Below are 20,212 nucleotides of genomic sequence, written 5' to 3'. Positions count from 1 at the left end.
TTAGGACTTTGTCCTTTTTGTTGGTACCGATGTGTAGCACGACCACTGGCTGTTCACCCTCCCCCCTCCAGAACATCCTGTAACCGCTCCGAGACACCCTTGACCCAAGCACCAGGGAGGCAACACACCATCTACTTTATATTGAAATTGTGTCTCATGCTAGTTTATTTTCCCTTTTTGTGGACTTATGGGGAATTGAGAGGAAGCATGCCTCTAAATATTGCTATAGGTTACTTTGAAGGGGGAGGTATACATAATCAGACTTAAAGAAAATTGCTTAATTTTTGAATGCATTTTAAATTCATCTTGTTGGGAGGGTATTGGTTGCAGACCCTATGTCTTGAAGAAGTCACTGTAGTCGTCTGTAGTTTAATGGTAGGTAATTATTAACTGCTTAGAACTATTTACATGTGCAGTAAAGGTACAACTCGGGTCTATATCTGTCTCTGCTGGACACCACACTGACCCTGGGTCTGGGTCATGTGCATTTTGCATCACTGTGTGTCAGACCCTGATGCTAAAATCCTCATTCTTGGTTTCTTTCAACCACAAATCTTGTATACTATCACCTTTTTTCCATCCTGTCTCTGGGTCTGGTAGAGTGATGGTTTGAAGAGGTTATAATCTCTCATAACATGTCATGTATTGCCTTGGAAAGTAAGATTGGACTGAATAGGGATGGGATATGATGGCGCAATCTCCAAGATCTGCTCATCTGCAAAGTAGCAGACCTGGCAAGATTGCCAGAATGCCATTTTAGTTGTTAAATAGTTTTGTTTTTAAACTTGTGTAACTCTTATGAGCAGTTTACCCACGAGCAGTAATTTACATGTTCTATAAATTGTGAAGTGCAGAAAGAAGTTGTGTCAAAGAGTCGTCGGACTCGAAACATTAGCTCTTTTCTCTCCCGACAGATGCTACCAGACTTGCTGAGATTTTCCAGCATTTTCTCTTTTGCACTTGGTATTGCTTATGGTTATAATGCTTTTGAGACATAAGTTTGGTCAACTTTTGTTTTTCAACTGAACACTCTGTGAACAGTTGTTGTGAATCGAGCAGCAAGAGAAGCGAAGAGAACAGCTCTGTCTATCTGAATAAAGTGCATTGATAGTGGCCTTGTATATAGAAATGGCCAGCAAGTAGATTAATTTAGATACCTCTCCAAGTTTGTTCAGTCACTATTGCTCCATGATTGCAAATGAAAAATGATGTTTCAAGAAAAGAAATATTTAAATTTCTGTGCACACATTTGTAGTCTGCAGTTTTTCTGATCAATAATTTAAAAAATTGTCTTCACATTAAGTATAATTTATTTTTGTTTGCAGGCCTATTCACTTGTAGATCGTGAAGTTGGTTATTGCCAAGGGAGTGCTTTTATAGTTGGACTACTTCTTATGCAGGTATTATTATTATTATTTTGCTATTAAATTAAAAAAGTCACTGTCTTTGAAATTGCTGTGCTTATTTGAGTATTGGTTTTGGCCACGCATGTGTATGTGTGACACAGCATATGGTAGCTGCTAATTTATCTTGTCTTGCTTCAGTGCTCTTGGGGCACACTACTAAGTGACCCACAAAAGGGTTCTCGGGTCATAACTTATGAAATAAGAGCTGGAGTAAGCCAGATTCTTTCAGTAAGTTCATGGGTGATCTTCTACCGTAACTCCACCTTCCTGCAGTATCCCCAAATCTCTTCATTCCTCTAGTATCCAAAAACCTACCTCCATCTGGCTGGAATACCGCTGAGTGGCCACCGCTCTATGGAATTCCAAAGGTTCACAACCCTTTGCGTGAAGAAATTTCTCCTCATTTTGGTGCTTTTCTGAAACAGTGACTTCTAATTCTAGACTTGCCAGCCAAGGAAACATCCTCTCAGCATCTGTCCTGTTAAGTACCTAATCTAATCCTCCAGGAAGGCTTAAGCTTAGCATGTGGGCCGCATTTCCTGATGCCTGGAGTGTCTTAAATTCTCAACTACATGATCTGCGGCCCTACATTCAGTATGATGCATCTGTAGCTGCATTTGCCTAAACACGCCTCATTTCTACCTTTGCCTCCACCCCAGCAAAATTTTGTTTCTGCCACATGAGGGTCACTTAGAGAGCAAAGATAATTTCAATCTCTTTTTCTTGAGTGCTTGTAAAACTTAACTATTTTGTAATCCTTAATTTCAACACATGAGGAGCTCATGGATTTTTTTGTCACCAAGGTGCTAACTATCCTATTCAGTTCCTTGGCTTGCCGTCGCCCATTCTCCTTGCCCACCAGTCACTTTCCTACACTTGCTTTTCTGTCAGTTCTGTAAGCTCCTGCCTTATTCGCTTCAAACTCAGCTTGTCCATGAAACCGACCTATTGTTCCCTTGACCCTCTTTCTACTGAACTGCTAACCATTCATTGTCGTTCCAGGCACAAGTGCAAGCTAGGCATTGGTGATGTTTCCTACGTCTCCTTCCTTTCAAAGGTCCAGTCTCACCCTGTATCTCCTGCACCCCAAAATACTCCATCTGACCCTTCTGTTATTATTAGTTGATCATAGAATCCCACAGTGCAGAAGGAGGCCACCCGACCCATCGAGTCTGCACCGGCCCCTGGGAGGAGCACCTCACCCAAACCCATGCCCTTACCATATCCCTGTAACCAATAGCCCCACCTAACCTTTTGGACATTAAGGGGCAATTTAGCATGGCCAATCCACCTAAACTGCACCACTTTGGGCTGTGGGAGGAAACCGGAGCACCTGGAGGAAACCCAAGCAGCCACGAGGAGAAAGGCAAATACCATACAGGTGGTTACCCGAGGCCGAAATTTAACCTGAGTTCCTGCAGCTGTAAGGCAGCAATGCTAACCACTGTGTCACCGTGCTGCCCACCACTATGATGCCCATCTCCGACCTCCATTTTGTCTCTAAAGTTCTTGTAGGGCAGCACGGTGGCACAGTGATTAGCATTGCTGCCTACGGCGCTGAGGACCCGGGTTTGAATCCCGGCCCTGGGTCTCTGTCCGTGTGGAGTTTGCACATTCTCCCCGTGTCTGTGTGGGTTTTGCCCCAACAACCCAAAAAGATGTGCAGGATAGGTGGATTGGCCATGCTAAATTTCCCCTTAATTGGAAAAAAAAAATCATTGGGTACTCTAAATTTATTTTTTAAAAAGTTCTTGAGTAATATTGTCCGATGTTCACATCCTTAATTCCAGCTTGAGTCACTGTTTAGATAGCCAAAACGTCATCTGAAACATGTATACTGGACATTGGATCAGGAAAGTATTAACGGCCGTCAAAATGGTCTACATGGTCGAATAATCTGTCAGGTGTCTTTATTTTCACAATGACCACTTGGGCAAGTTACCTGAAGCTTCCTGATACCAGTGAAACTGAAGCACAGCATGATGTAAATGCCTTCGGTAAAGGGATTAAATGAAGAAAATTAGTGAAAAAGGAAATGCAGATCCAGTTCTCAGGGTAACTACTGTAACACATTTTTGTTGCTAGTTAATTGGGGAAATTGTTGCAGAAATTGTTAAGAATTGGTCTTCCCTTATCGTGGTCTAAAAATTATCCATTTTGAGATTCCCTTCCTGTTGACTTTCACAATATTCATATCTTCACCAATCACTTGTTTTGATCCAATTTCCAGGTATCTGGAGTTTGACGGAACTGTTTTATTAAAATCATACCTCTAGGTTCCCAGGGTCTTATTATTTTCTATTTTCCATCGAGAGTAGATACAGTATGAAATATATTTTTCATAGATCTTAATGAAAGTATTTACACATACCATTAATGTCATGTGAGAGTACCTTTAAGAAATGGATGTTTATAAAATAGCTGTAGTGGATGTACCTTTATGAAATGGGTGTTTATCAGTGATGTCAGAGAGTGGGTGGAGCTGGACTGTGTCTGCTTTTACTTTCGCCTTGGGCTGTCTGCTACAGGGTGTATTTTACTTTCGTTTTGAGAGCTGGATAGCTGCAGTCACAGCAAGAAGGTTTTATTAGTCTCTCTGCAATCTAAAGACTCTCCAGATCCTTTGGTGATTTAAAAATAATACCTGTTTCTGTAGAGAAGTTAAACCTGATGTCCTACTGTAAAAAGGTTTTTTTTTTTGTCTTATGGATGTTGCAAGGAAAGATTAAAAGTTACTTATAGAGTACTGTTTTCTTTGGGAGATTTATTGGCGTTGATAGTTATTAAGATGTTTACTGTGGGTTTATAAAGTGTTAACTGGTTTCATCAATAAACATTGTTTTAATTTAAAAGTACCGTAGATCTCTGTTGCATCACACCTGTAAAGTAGGCCCGTGTGCTCCCCATAACCACAATCTGTTAAACGTTGTGGGTCAGGGGCAGCACGGTGGTGCAGTGGTACCACTGCAGTCTCTCAGCGCCGAGGTCTCAGGTTTGATCCCGCCTCTGGGTCACTGTCCGTGTGGAGTTTGCACGTTCTCCCCGTGTTTGCGTGGGTTTCGCCCCCACAACCCAAAGATGTGCAAGATAGCTAAATTGCCCCTTAATTGGAAAAAATTAATTGGGCACTCTAAATTTATTTTAATAAAAGTTGTGGGTCAGGTGAACTCCATGATACACCAGGGTCTATCAATCCAGGCCCATAACAATTAGACACTTTTCCAGAAGGGTGATAGAGATTAACCAGGGAACCACATGTCAGTGGTAGGGAACCTATTGGAGAAAATTCTGAAGAGAATTAATTTCCATTTGGAACGGCATGGGTTGGTTAGGAATAGTCAGCATGGCTTTGTCAGAGGGAGGTCATGCCAAACAAATTTGATAGAATTTTTTGATAAAGTGACCGAGTATGTGGATGAAGGAAGTACGCTTGATATAGTTTATATATGGCCACAGCTGACATGCTATGTGCAGTTCTGGTCACCTCACTATAGGAAGGAGGTGATTTGTACTGCAGGGAGTACAGTGGAGATTCACCAGGATGTTGCCTGGGATGGAGCATCTGAGCTTTAAGGAGAGACTGGAAAGGCTTGGATTGTTTTCTTTAGAGCAGAGAAGGCTGAGGGATGATATGATTGAGGTATGGAATATGGAAGGCTTTGGACAGGGTAAATAGGAACCAGCTGTTCCCCTTGGTTAAAAGGGGGTCAATCACAAGGGGGCATAGTTTTAGGGTGAGGGGCAGGGGATTCTGAGGGGATTTGAGGAAAACAAAATTCACTCGGAAGGTGATGAGAATCTGGAATGCACGGCCTGGCTGGAAACCTCACAACCTTTAAAAAGCACTTGGAGGAGCACTCGAAACACCATCACATTCAAGGATATGAGGCTAGTGCTTGTAAGTGGGATTAGCGCAAGATATGGGGGGAGTTATTGTCGGTGCAGACGTGATGGGCCTGTACAATGGCTCTATGACATACTTTGCATTGATGTGAATTATTTTCAGACGCTCAGTTGACCATCTTTTTCCTGACTAATGAAGCGGATAGGTAAGGGATTGTATCCCTTATTATATCATACCACTTGAGCATCGCACTGGATGTGGTGTAACTTTAACCTGACATTTAAAAGATTCCAGCTTTTATAAGCCTTTCTCTCGCAAGTAAATATATTGTAGGTAGTTAGTTTGATTAGATTGCGAAGGTTAATTTAGGGATGTAATTATTTCCATTTTCAGAAATGTAGAAATGCGTTTACATGAAGGACTAAACAAAATAAAAGTAAAACTGACTGAACACATTTATTTTAAAAATAGTTGCATGTATTTTGTAAGACTTGAATTTTAAGTGTGTGTAAGTAATGCCTATGATTCCCTTGGATCCTTCCTGTCTTAGTTTGTGTCTATTTTCTCCTGTGAAGATGCCAGAGGAGGAAGCATTTTGTGTTTTTGTGAAGTTAATGCAAGACTACCGACTCAGAGAACTTTTCAAACCTAGTATGGCTGAGCTAGGCCTTTGTATGTATCAATTTGAGTGGATGTTACAGGTAAGAAAAATATGAAACTAAAGTACTGAGTGGATTAATTCAGCAACTGCTTAAAGGTCTTATCACAAACCAAACAGTTTGGTTTGCTTTGTAGTAATAGGTAGCATGAATTACTAATGTGAATTGAGCATTAATTTATCATAAAATTTACAGTGCAGAAGGAGGCCATTCGGCCCATCGAGTCTGCACCGGCTCTTGGAAAGAGCACCCTACTCAAGGTCAACACCTCCACCCTATCCCCATAACCCCACCCAACACTAAGGGCAATTTTGGACACTAAGGGCAATTTATCATGGCCAATCCACCTAACCTGCACATCTTTGGACTGTGGGAGGAAACCGGAGCACCCGGAGGAAACCCACGCACACACGGGGAGGATGTGCAGACTCCGCACAGACAGTGACCCAATCTTGAATCGAACCTGGGACCCTGGAGCTGTGAAGCAATTATGCTATCCACTATGCTACCGTGCTGCCCTACAATTTACTTTGTTCGTGTGTTTACATTTTTACTTTGCATATTTGACTCTCATTTGCCATGCACTTTTTAATAGTGGATTTACACGGGCAGCATGGTGGTACGGTGGTTAGCATTGTTGTCTACGGCGCTGAGGACCCGGGTTTGAATCCCGCCCCGGGTCACTGTCCGTGTGGAGTTTGCACATTCTCCCCGTGTCTGCGTGGGTTTTGCCCCCACAACCCAAAAGATGTGCAGGATAGGTGGATTGGCCACGCTAAATTGCCCCTTAATTGGAAAAAAATAATTGGGTACGCTAAATAAAAAAATTAAAAATAGTGGATTTAGAATATTTGTGTCAATTAATAATGGCTATATCAGTGCGTGACATCTTGGAAAATGCATCGTTTTTAAAAGAGGATTATTCCTTCTAATTGAGACAATGTTGAAGAATGAGGCGAGGACTTAATTACTCAAAACAATTGACTTGATCAAAATAGTTTGGTTCAAGATTGAGGTTCCTGGTTTTCTTCCAGAATCACATTCACTTGATACTTTACAGAATGTGGCCTCATAAAAATCAAACAACATTCAGTGATCATAAAACCTCAATAGAAAGATTGAAATATGATGGTTAGATGTGTGTTGTTCAAATCATACCATGCAGCCTTGCCACTTCTGATTGTGTTGGTTAATTTGTTTTGCATTACACAGGAACAACTACCAGAACTTTATGTGCACTTTCAATCCCAGAGTTTCCACACCTCCATGTACTCTTCTTCCTGGTTCCTTACTATCTTTCTGACTACATTTCCACTGCCAGTTGCGACAAGATTATTTGACATTTTCATGTCAGAGGTAAGTGATTGTGCAATCTTTCAAGCCTAAACTTCAAGTAGTAAATTATATCTACCTCCATTTGTTGCTGTGTTGCACTGAAGCCGTACTTGTTCACTTTCAGTAGCTCCAGAAGTATTGCTAAGATATTTTTATTAAGACGGGGGTAGGAGAAGAAAAAGCATTTTGTCATTGCCTTTGTTCAGACTTCACTGATTCTTTGGTAATTTACCAGGGTCTAGAGATTGTTTTTCGTGTTGGGATAGCTATACTACAGGCCAATCAGGCAGAACTGATGCAGCTTGACATGGAGGGAATGTTACAGGTAAGGACAAAATTAAATTAGTGTTTCTGGTTTAAAAAGTGACAATATTTGAATTTTGCATGTATAAGAACTATTAAGTTCCACAGCATTAATTAGATCTATGTAATTTTTCCAATAGCATTTTCAAAAGGTCGTTCCACATCAGTTTGACAGTGGCCCTGACAAGTTGATCCAAGCAGCTTATCAAATTAAATACAATGCAAAGAAGATGAAGAAGTGGGTATCAGATGCAGCTCCATTTTGCTTAAATATGCATAATATTTTGAATTTGCTTTCTGAGAATAATCACGTCTCTGCCACTTTGACCATCATTGTGCATGCACACTCTGACTTTCCTGTTAGTGAATAAAGAGAACAGAAGTACAAAACCAAATAATTAGTCGGGTTAGTTTCCTCCTGCTATCGGCACACATTTTGTGGTGAGAATTGGAAAACTTGTGGTGATGTGAACCTCACCAACTTGAAAGTATGGCTTCTTAATGACTGGGATACTATGGTATCAAAATAGTGTGATTTTTGTCTTGATGTCTTGCCTGGTGTGTATTACAAATTTTCCACGTACCAGATAATATATTTTCTATTGTCAGGTTGGAAAAGGAATACACTACAATAAAAAATAAAGAGCTGGAAGAACAAGTAGAAATTAAGGTAAGTGCTGAATTATTTCATTCAGTGGTTATAAGGCAGGTAAACGTGCATACAAGAACAAAAGAAACAACCCAAGTTGCGCACAAGCGATTTCTGTCTCAGCAACTTTTTTATTCATCCTGATATGCATTGTGCACAAAAGGAAATTTCACTGATTAGTACAATAGTAACTGCAGAATTAACATTTCATGCATTAATTACTGTTCCCACCATCCAGTAATGCTGGACTTTGCGATTTCAGTTTTTCAGTCGTTGGTTCACTCATATTTCACTTGTTTTTTTCCCCCCCGCGACTTTCTAAACACACTATCTCTCCTGAAGTCATTGATTCCCCGCTGTGACACAGTTCTATGGATGCCGATTGCATTCTGAAGCATTTGCTAAATGGCACTTATCCATATGTGAGCCAAGTCAGACTTTTCAGCCTGATCTCTCGCGTCAATTTTGATTGAACAAAATGTGACAATGCAGGGAACATGGTAGAGGGCATGCTTCTCTTATTTGAGTATATTTACAATCTGCATGCCATTTCACCCATCGGGTCCATACTAACTCTTGGTAAAGTAATCCAATCGGTCACATTCACCTCTATCCCTTTGCCCTGTACATTTATTTCCCTCGCATGAAAATGAAAATGAAATGAAAATCACTTATTGTCACAAGTAGGCTTTAATGAAGTTACTGTGAAAAGCCCCTAGTCGCCTCTTTCCGGCGCCTGTTCAGGGAGGCTGCTACGGGAATTGAACCGTGCTGCTGTCCTGTCTTGGTCTGCTTTAAAAGCCAGACCTTTAACCCTGTGCTAAATATCTATCCAATTTCCTTTTGTAGTCATTAATTGTCTCTACTTCTACCATCCTTGTAGGCAGCGAGTTCCAGGCCATTATCACTCGCTGTGTAAAGAAAAAAAAGTTCTTCCTTACATTGCCCTTGTATCTCTTGCCCAAAACCTTAAATATGTCCTAGCCTTTGTACCATCAGCTAGTGGGAACAGCTTTACTTTCTTTACCTTAGCTAAATCTGTCAGAATCTTGTACACCTCTGTCAGATCTCGCTTCCTTCATCCTTTGCTCCATGAAACTTAACCTACCTAACTTTGTCGCTAAATTCCCTCATCCTTGGAATAACTCTAGTAAATATATAATGTAATTATTCAATTCATATCTAATTATAGTAATATTTAAATAGAATGCGTATTTTAAAATCATCAAGACCGTCCCTTTCAAGCAGACCAATTGAATTTCACCTGGGCAGGGACTTTTCAAAAATAATTTTTTTCAAATAGACCGCCCAAGTTTCTCACATTTACAGAATGAACAATGCATATTTCTAATCATGGGTTTTACCACAATTACAAGATTCAAAGAAAAAACGTTTTTGGAGTTTAAATTAAGCTTCATCTCTGCATACTTTCAGAGATATTCACATCCCTATGGTGAACAGATCTGGATGCAGAACTCTCAATGTGACTAAAGCAGAACTTTGTGGAAGTTCAGCATAACGTATCTGCTTTTGTACTCAATGCCTCTTTTTAAAAGTCCAAGATCCTATATGCTTTGTTTTATACTCTTTCAATATGATCTGTGCAGCAGGTCCCTGTAATCTCTTTAGAACTGTGCATTCTCTGGGCATTGAACAAACCCATTTCTGACCTTGAGGAAGAAAGGTCATTGATGAAGCAGCTGAAGATGGTTGGGTCTAGGATACTCCCCTGAGGAACTCCAGAGTGCTGCAATGATGTCCTGGAGTTGGGATGACTGACCTCCAAAAACCACAACCATCTTTGTGCAAAGTATGACTCCAACCAGCAGAGAGTTTTTGCCCTGATTCCCGTTGACTCCAGTTTTACTGGGACTCCGTGATGCCACACTCCTTTCTTGTTGACATATGCCTAACCTGTACCAGCAACATCTCTTCTATAAGATTGGCTATTTCAGTTTTCCTGGCAAACCTTAATTCCATTTTACCCTGGCTCGATCTGTTCTCATCCCATTTAGAGTCATCCCATTTAAGTTAGCACTCTTCCAATTTAGAAACTCTACTTCTGACTGTTTTTAAACTTTTCTCCATTACTAATTTAAATTTTATGATACAATGATCACATTTATTCAAGTATATTCCCACACATACTTGGTCTACTTGGCTCACCTCATTCCCCAACGCCAGATCAAGCAATGCTTCCTCCCTGGTTGGACCAATAAGATGCTGGCCAAGAATGTTCTCCTGAACATTCGTCTTCCTCCTTCCCCGTTAACTGTATCCCAATATTACTACTTTACAGTTCTTCCACACCGATAATTTCCTATAGATTTGCTCTTCTATATCTATTTGAAATCCTAAACTTAAGGCCCCAAAGAATATCCCCAGTCGCGTGATCATAACATATATCTGACCAAATGGATACTGTCCTTGCCCCCTCAAGGAAGTCCTCTCTTTTCATCATTACAATGTCTTCCCTAATCATCACTGTCACCCCACTGCCCTTTTTCCCCCTCCATCTTTTCTGATCACTTTGTATCAGTGAACATTAGGCACCTTGTCCCACCATTTTTAAGCTACATTAATCTTCCCTTGTCTGATGCAAAATGTTCCTGCAGAGCCGCCTTTGGTTTTTTTGTACGCCTTGCTTATTGAATATAACATGTATGATATTTTGTTTAATGAAAAATAAAAGAAAACTGCAAGCAAAACTAAAGACATCTGTGCCTTCTGAATTATGTTTGCTAAAACCCAGAGCGTTTAAATTCAATGTCATTTTTTAAAAAGAGGAGGAAATATGTAATAATATTCACAATGTTTTCCCCATTTTTAGAGGTTACGTACAGAAAATAGATTGCTGAAACAGCGCATTGAAACTTTGGAGAAGGTGAGTACTCTTAGATTAGAATCCAAAGCAAGATTTTAATTTAAAAACTGAGTTAATTTGTTCATTTCCAGGTGTAATGTCTCAAATCCGATTATCCAAAAGCAGGAGCGATCAGATTAGTGGCCGTGAATGCATTTTAATTCTTATTGAATGGGACAGATAACTTACTGGCTTGTTCAGCCAGGTGCAGCATTGGCAGAGTGATGCACCGGGTTAGCTATCAGCTTTGTATGCTAGTCTTTTCCCGCTTTCCCAAGTGGTCCGAGCAACTGTGACCCTGCCTCACCTGGCTCGGTCTGAACCAAAACCCGGCAAGATCCAAAATCTGGCATGGACTCAGTCCTGTGGTTGTTGGTTTTGAGACATTATACCCTACATTACGAATTGTGTAGATTGCTGCTGAAGGTGTTTCACCTCCTTACCTGATTAAAGATGACTTTGAGCCAACAAAGTAACCATGCTTATTCACTAACAGTGCATGGCTCAGCTACACATTAATGCTAAGCAAAGAGGTATGTGTTACATAATGGATTTAATAAATACACGATGAGAACAAACTTGGGCTCTTTAGCAGTATATGGAGTGTGGTGGGGTTGGGAGCAGCAAAAGTGCATTAGGTGTATTTTCATTCTGATCAGCAAAAAGGATGATTTTTTGGTCATTTCAGTACACTGGCCTGGTTGTCATTGCTGATTTTAGAATTGAGGTATAGAGCTGTAGACTTTTGAGACTGAGGAGTTTTCCTTTACTGATTGCCTGTTTTTGGTGGGGGAGTGTTGGAAGAAACAAAGGATCACAGTGTGTTGGTAGCAAAATGAGTGGTTGGGTTGAAGATTATCCATTTTGCCCTCCCTTCATCTGAGATAATTGCCAGGTGGCTTGCTTGATGTTGCTGTGTGATGGGTTGCTTAAAAGATGCATTAGAAAAACAGGAGTGATGTGACAACATTACTGCCAATCTTTGCTGCTTCCACCGCTGTGCTGAACACTCTGCACAGTGAATTATAGGCACAGAATTACCTGCTAACAATCTTAAACTGTTCTAACGCTGTACAGGGTTGCCACCACAGTGCCATCTTTTAATGCATTTTAAAATCTTTAAATGCTCCCATGCAGTTCATCATTAAAATACAAGATGAAAACTTTTTCAGGACTTTGCCAGTGCCTAGTTTTGACTGTTCTTGCTACTTTTTTCCTCATGTGGCTGCCAAGATTGGAAGCTCGCTCAGCTTGTGATCAAGGTGGCACTTGATGCTGTCGTCTTTAAATAGATCCGTGCAACAATTATTTTTCTCGTTAGTCATATTTTTCTAAAGAAAAGAATTATCCATAAATTTGCGTGAAGCAATTATAGAAAACATTCTCATAAAGCTTTTTTTACTATTATAAATAGAATTAACAGATCATTTCAATGAAGGAATTTAAGATTAGACCAAACATTAAAGACACATTTGCTAAAGCATATACATATAGGTAAATATTGCCTGCCTATGTTTTCAGTACTAATCCGATGCATTCATGCTGTGCATTTACTAGCAAACCTTTTAACTTTATTTTTTTGAACAAGGATTCATTTGTTTGTTCCCTAGGTTATTTACTAAGTTTTTACACTGTACATATTTGCTTAATCTAAGATTTGCTGAACTGTCCTGTCAGAATTGGTTAGTCAAAATAGAGATTTTAATTGACAAATATATTCTTGGTTGTTTGGGGCTTATGGTTATAACATTTGCTTTGGATTTGTATATTTTAGCGTGTTCCACCTAATTTAAATAAGTAAATGAGTAATTGTGCTTCAGTTATCATTTCCAACTGAGTTAGATTTTTTTTAGAAACTCTGTAGAGCATCATTCTAAAGAAAGCAATGCTGCTTGATCAAATCTGAACCTTTACTTAAAAATAGACCATGTATCAGCTCCCCTGTGTGAGGTAACTAAGCGTACGTTTGTTATTTGCCAGTAATATTTATCTTTACTTCTACTGCTAAACTATTTAGGATTTGATTTGTTAATTATTCTTCGTGGGTGAAATGTTAGCATTTCTGATTGTCGTACTGTAAACCTTGATTGCCTTTCATTATTGTTTGCTCCTCTTAGGATTGGATAGAGCATGATTGCGCATGTAAAACTAAATTCCATCAGAAAAGGTGCAAGTCATATTCTGCACAGCAAATTTTGACTGGCTTTGCCAACTGATGCATCTTTCAATTTAATGCTAAGTTTTCTCTTTGATTTTCTCTTGGCTGTGTGTAATTACTCAAAGTATTGCACTAAATGTGTTTATTTGTACCTTGCTTTGGTGACGTATTCTGAGAGCTATGCTTTTAAGCTGTGGTAGTTGATTTATGATATTAAGATCATTAACGTAATATAGTAGATGATAAATGATTAGTCTATTTACAGCGCAGAAGATGAATGCATCAAAATACAGTGTTGTCGAAATCTGTATCTTGTATCTTGCAGTAGAATTTAAGTGGTGGTCGTTTATAAATAAGTGAAAGTATACATTTCTCTAAATAGCAGCATGATGGGTATGACCTGCTGAATGCTTCTTTGCTTTGGTTAGTTTTATAAGCAGCATTGGAAAATGGAGCACTAAAATTGTGAGTACTAATGTGCAGTAGTTCAAATTAATAAGAACAGTGTAAGTTTTATTAAGAAGAATAAAACTTTTCATGGCAAACTTTGGTTGATTGAAAGTTTCATAGCACCTCTTCCTACTACATTTTTGAAATCTAACGTTGGAGCAATAGCTTCTAACAACAGCATGGCTTCTTGTATATGAATCTAATGGTACAAAGTACAATTTGCCTCTCTGCATAAAGTGCTAAAGACACTAATCAAATACCTCTGCTTTTTTCGAACTCTTTCTAGAGAATATATGCAAACTTTTATTCATTGTCCACCAACTTTTAGCACATGTAATATATATCAAAAGAAAACAATTTGAATTCATTGAGTGCCATAATGGAAATTATTTGGAGCATTTCAAGGAGGATTGATTTAAACAGGACACAATACCTTCCAGACGTTTTATACAAATTTCTCTTCTGTTAGTTTTGCAGCTTATTTTATCACTGCTTCTTTTATATTCATTGTTTTCTTAAACTTTCTCTTATATCTGTCTGGATTTTTTCCTTTGTAGGAAAGTGCTTCTTTGGCAGATAGATTGATCCAGGTACAGTTCCTCATCCTATCCATGTCTTGTAATATGGATAATTACTGCATCCCTTGAGAAAGACTGCTGTCTTTACTTCTGTTTACAGTTTCTCCCTGTATTGCACAAAATTTGAAATGCTGACTTGTGTGTGTCTGGAAAATGGTTGCGCTCTTTTAAAAAAAAATGACAATTGAATTACACAATTTCTTTACTTTTCAATAATACTTAAGATAATTAATAATGAAGGGTAAAGAAGTGTCACTTTGATCGAATAAATGTCCAGTTGAAATTAAGGCCATTGTACATAGAAGCAATAACTGTATTCAGTGAGTCAGTTTCATTCACAGGTGACCATTCCAGATGCACATTTTAAAAGTTAAAGAGTTATATAAATGAAGGAATATTTGTAATTTTAATGCATGCACAACTCCTCACTAACAGTTTTCTAATTCAATCGAGGCCATTAATTCTTACTACATGTGCATTTAACAGAATTGCATGTAGAAAATTTGGTAAGTGCTTTACATTGCTAAACAGCATATTTCTGGGGGAAAAGATCTTCAAATAATAAAATCTAATGTTTGTCCTCTGGGATGCATTACTAATCTACCAATGTAAATTGGAAAAATTTTCGCTACTCCCCCCACACCAATCTTTATTCCCTGCACAATTGTGTCCGAAGGGACAAGTGACAAGGGCACAAGAGGCAGAGGAAAACTACCTCATTAAACGGGAGCTGGCCACCTTTAAACAGCAAAGTGATGAGGCTAGTGCTAAGCTGGAAAAAGCTCAGGATGCCATCAGGGAGCTCCAAGTGCAACGGGTAAGGAGGCTAGCAGCATCATCTATTTCCTGTACTTCATTTGCTTAGTTTGCATCTTATTGTTCATGCCATTTTGTCTCATTTTCAACCCTGACGTTCTTTTTGTTTATTCAGTAATAGAACATAATCTTTACTTTACACTTTATGCTTCTCTTCCTTAGGTTTGTTGCCAATTCTGTACTCGTAACAGTCTAGTTCTTCCAGAATTTCTCATCTTTTGTAATTTAGCACACAATCCAAAATTTATATGCCAGTCTACCACAGACCTGGTTCACAATTACATAGATCTATGTAGGTTATACTTTAAAAAAAAAAAAAAAAAATTTAAAACAATTTGTTCTCATGTTTTTTTTTAGCAACTGTGAACATTTTCCGAATGCTCCTGAGTTGCTAAGTTGAGCGTTGAGACTTGTAGCAGTCATAACTGAATAAGCTGTTTGAATGTGGGATTGAGTTGCTGACTGATTTTTTTTTTTGGTAATGCATACATCCCACCTTAGCCTTAAATTGGGATAATTTTACTTCAATATAAAACATGCATCAATGCATTTTAAAGGCAATGGTTTCAATGAAGGAACAAAATAAATATTTTAATCAAAATTAAGTCTAACGAAGGAGCACAACAACATCAGTACATGGCGTCTATTCCTTCCTTCTCTGTTAAAGTTGATAATTTCTTGCATAGGCTTCATGTGCGAGAGTTAAAAGGTTGTCCACAGTAATTGAACTGATGTTTAGTTGTACAGGATTTGAATATTGCTGAAAAGAGTGACATTTTGCCAAAGCTTTTTATCTTGCACTCAGCAAGACAAACGTAAGACGGCTAAATTTCAAACAGCGAGCAAAAATTAGCATGTTCCTTTGATTGTCCATAATACAGGCTTCACTCAAGCAGTCAGCGATGGCAAAACCCAAAACGTTATATCTGTTGTTTTGGGTGTGTTTCTGCTAATTGCACAGCATTTGCTCGACAATCCTCAGTGTGCTAATAGCTGCACTAACTACCAATCAGTTGAGTCCATAACATGGCTCATTTAGCCTGCTAGAAGTGACGAAGAGGGGCCTGTTCTCTTCACACAAAGAATATGTTCAAGACTTGCACGTTTTTTGAATTATCCAGGAGCTTGGGGAGCCTATGGTTTCACGTTTTCTCCATCGCAATACCTCAGTCAATCAGAGTGCCAATCAGCACCCTCTCTCTGATAGTGTAGTTCAGTTTAGGCTCCGCCAGGGTCACTCAGCTCCTGATCTCATTACAGCTTTGGTTCAAATATCAACAAAAGAGTTGAATTCCAGAGGTGAGGTGAGAGTGACTGCCCTGGACATCAAGGCGATATTTGACCGAGTATGCCATCAAGGAGCCCTAGCTAAACTGGAGTTAATTGGAATTAGGGGAAACTCTCCACTGGTTGAAGTCATATCTGGTCATTCATCTCAACACCAGGATATCACTGCAGGAGTCCCTCAGGGTAGTGTCCTAGGCACAACTATCTTCAGCTGCTTCATCAATGACCTCCCTTTCATCATAAGGTCAGAAGTGGGGATGTTTACAAATGACTGCATCATGTTCAGCACCATTTGTGACTCCTCAGCTAATGAAGCAGTCCATGTCCAAATGCAACAAGATCTGGACAATATCCAGGCTTGGACTAACTAGTGAGTGGCAAGTTACATTCACGCCACACAAGTGCCAGGCAATGACCATCTCCTTCAAGAGAGAATCTAACCATCGACCCATGATATTTAATGGCATTACTATTGCTAAATCACCCACAATCAACATCCTGGAGGTTACCATTGATCAGAAACTGAACTGGAATAGCCACGTTAATACTGTGGCTACCGGGACAGGTCAGAGGCTTGGAATCCTACGGTGAGTAACTCACCTCCTGACCCCCCAAAGCATGTCCACCATCTACAAGGCACAAGTCAGGAGTGTAATGGGATACTCTCCACTTGCCTGAATGAGTGCAGCTCCAACAACACTCAAGAAGGTCAACACCATCCAGGACAAAGCAGCCCGCTTGATTGCTCCCCCTTCCAAAACATTCAACCCTCCACCACTGATGAATAAGGGCAGCCATGTGTGCCATCGACAAGATGCACTGCAGTAACTCACTAAGGCTCCTTAGACAACACTTTCCAAACCAGGACAATTACCATCTATAAGGACAAGAGCATCAGGTACCTGGGAACCCCACCACCTGGAGGTTCCCCTCCAAGTCACTCACCAACTTGACTTGGAAATATATTGTCGTTCCTTCACTGTCACTGGGGCAACATCCTGGACATCCCTCCCTAACAGCACAGTAGGTGAACCTGCACCTCCAGGACTGCAGCGGTTCAAGAAGGCAACTCACCACCACCTTCTGAAGGGCAACTCGCAATGGCCAATAAATGCTGGCCTAACCAGCGATGCCCACATCCTGTTATTTGAAAGTTGACATTCTTGAGTTTGTCCTGATGAGTGCAAAGAAAAACAGCTTCAGCATGACGCCACCTGTGGTATTTTTAAAAGATAGGCTTGCAGACCTCGAAGGTGCAAACAAACAAGAGCTTCATTGGAAAGGTGCATACTCAACAGATGTAAGGATAGATGGCCCATTCGCCAGTGTAAACGGCCAATTACGTCATCAAGGCATCACGTGGTCGGACTTTTAAAGTGACCTTGTTCCAACTGGGAACACACATGAATACACAACACCTCCCTTTACAGCAATATTAACTGAATCAACAAACCCCCTGTATACAGACTCACTATAAATGTTTGTTGCAACTGTGTGATTGAATACAGGTATTGCTGGCTGCTATGGTTACTGTCTGAATGTAAAAATCATTTAGCTTTGTAGCTGAAGTTTTGGATAGTTTCATATAAGTAAGCAGTGTTTAAATTTTACTTCTGGATTAGTGAGTTAGTCCAGAGATATGTTTTTTTTTAAATGTCCCGATGAGTTGCTTGTCCAAACATGTGCATTAACATCGTTGACTTGTTCTTTTGCACCTGTAGACATCTCACCAAGTGCTACGTGCAGCACAATATGGCACTGATGCAGGGCTAGCCCTTCCCAATTATTTCCTCCCTGTGCACCATTTGCAATTAGTTTGCTATGTGTTACATTTGTATTTTCTTTTTTTTTTTAAATAAACAATTTTATTGAGGTAATTTTTGGCTTTGTAAACAGTTACAGACATCAACAGAAAGCAAAAAAGGCAAAAATGTGCAAACTTCCACATACATTCAATGCTTCAATCGCAACATACTGCACCAGCCCGCTCCTCTCCCAACGGTACTACCCGCCATTTTATCCCCCCTCCTCTACTCTACTCTACTCTTCTCCCCCCCCCCCTGCTGACGCTCACTCTCCCGCAAAGAAGTCAATAAATGGTTGCCACCTCCGGGCGAACCCCTGTACAGATCCCCTCGAGGCAAACTTAATTTTTTCCATACCCAGGAAACTCGACATGTCCGCAAGCCACAACTCCGTCTTCGGGGGCTTTGAGTCCACCACGCCAATAGTATTCGTCGCCGGGCTATCAGGGAAGCAAAGGCCAAAACATTGGCCTCTTTCTCCCCCTGGACCCCCGGGTCTTCCGAAACCCCAAAAAGTCCCACCCCTGGACCCATCGCCACCCTTGTTTTTAGCACCCGGGACATGACGCCCGCAAATCCCTCCCAGTACCCCCCAAGCTTAGGGCATGCCCAAAACATGTGAACGTGGTTCGCTGGTCCTCCCGCGCACCTAGCGCATTTGACCTCTATCCCAAAGAATTTGCTCATCCGAGCCACCGTCATGTGGGCCCGGTGAACGACCTTAAATTGAATCAGCCCAAGCCTGGCACATGTTGCGGTCGGCGTTACATTTGTATTTTCGATGGCAGTCTGAAACTATGCTGCATAATTTTTTTTTTAAATAAATAAATTTGAGCACCCAATTATTTTTTTCCAATTTACGGGCAATTTAGCGTGGCCAATCCACCTACCCTGCACATCTTTGGGTTGTAGGGGCGAGATCCACGCAGACACGGGGAGAATGTGTAAACTCCACACAGTGACCTGGGACTGGCATGGAACCAATTTTGCTAAATTGGTCCAGACTGGGTATATGACAAGTTAATTATGATTGACACTCATTGTAGGTTTATACACAAGACTTGTACTTATTTCCTGAAATTTGCCAGTTTACTTACATCTATTCAATGCTGCGTGCCAGATGGTAATTAATAGACATATCCAGAAAGTGGCAACAGCTTCGGGCAAATGATGCTTGGAACACAGTGGGACCATTGATAGAAGAAATTGCTGAACTAACTAATGGCATCCGTGACATGGTTGCACCTACAACAACTTGTGTATATATATGAAGCATCTACAGTTAAGAAATATATCCCAAGGCATTTCATGGAAGTGAATTAACGATGTATCAAAAAGGGGATGAGAACTGACTTAAAGATTCGGTCACAAAGGTAGGTTTTAAGGAAGTGAGTGAGGGGCAAAGGGGTTTAGGAGGGAATTCCAGTGTTTTGGGGCCTGAATGACTGAAGGATCAGCAGATAATGGTAAAGTGATGACGGATGCACAAGAGTTCAGTGTTGTAGGAACACAGGTCTTGGAGGGTTGTATGGCTGGAAGAATTTACAGAAATTAGGGGTGGAACCACAAAGGGATTTGAACATTAGGACAAGAATTTTTAATTTGAAGCTTTGATGGACCGGGTCACTGAGCAGAGTAGAATTTGTGCATGGAGCCAAAGTCTAGGGAGACTGAAGGATAGAGGGTTGATTAGGAGTATTTTTCATTCGTTCATGGGATGAGGCCGGTGTCGCTGGCTGGGCCAGCATTTATTGCCCATCCCTGAGGCGATTTAAGAGTCAGCCACATTGCTTTGGATCTGGAGTCACATGTAGGCCAGACCAGGCCAGGACGATAGATTTCCTTCCCCAAAGGACGTTACTAAATCAGATGGGTTTTTTTTACGTTAATGGTTTCATGGTCACCATTAGACTTTTAATTTTCAGATTTTTAATTAATTCAAATTTCACCATCAGCCATGGTGGGATTCGAACCAGAGGCCCCAGAGCATGATTCTGGTTTACTGGCCCAGCGACAATGCCACTGCCTCTCCATATTGGAATAATCAAGGCTGGAGTTG

The 20,212-nt window shown here is 40.3% G+C and overlaps 1 protein-coding gene across 13 annotated transcripts in view; it reads left to right on the top strand.

The window, feature by feature from the left end:
- The window catches only part of evi5a (ecotropic viral integration site 5a), a 281,040-nt gene that overhangs the window by 51,228 nt on the left and 209,600 nt on the right, over positions 1-20,212 (top strand). For 7 of the 13 annotated variants that reach the window (XM_038793829.1, XM_038793825.1, XM_038793837.1 and 4 more), the window contains 9 exons: positions 1,326-1,400; positions 5,826-5,951; positions 7,122-7,265; positions 7,480-7,569; positions 7,688-7,785; positions 8,157-8,217; positions 11,027-11,080; positions 14,225-14,257; positions 14,922-15,062. In XM_038793829.1, coding sequence (XP_038649757.1) covers positions 1,326-1,400; positions 5,826-5,951; positions 7,122-7,265; positions 7,480-7,569; positions 7,688-7,785; positions 8,157-8,217; positions 11,027-11,080; positions 14,225-14,257; positions 14,922-15,062 — 822 coding nt within the window. The remainder of the gene's footprint in view (positions 1-1,325; positions 1,401-5,825; positions 5,952-7,121; positions 7,266-7,479; positions 7,570-7,687; positions 7,786-8,156; positions 8,218-11,026; positions 11,081-14,224; positions 14,258-14,921; positions 15,063-20,212) is intronic. The other 6 variants (XM_038793831.1, XM_038793826.1, XM_038793835.1 and 3 more) reach the window with 3 other exon arrangements.

The sequence above is a fragment of the Scyliorhinus canicula genome, chromosome 4 (genome assembly GCF_902713615.1).
Source record: "Scyliorhinus canicula chromosome 4, sScyCan1.1, whole genome shotgun sequence".
NCBI classification, from domain to species: Eukaryota; Metazoa; Chordata; class Chondrichthyes; order Carcharhiniformes; family Scyliorhinidae; genus Scyliorhinus; species Scyliorhinus canicula.
Note: the sequence above shows the minus strand (reverse complement) of the source record. Positions and strands in the feature narration are given on the sequence as shown.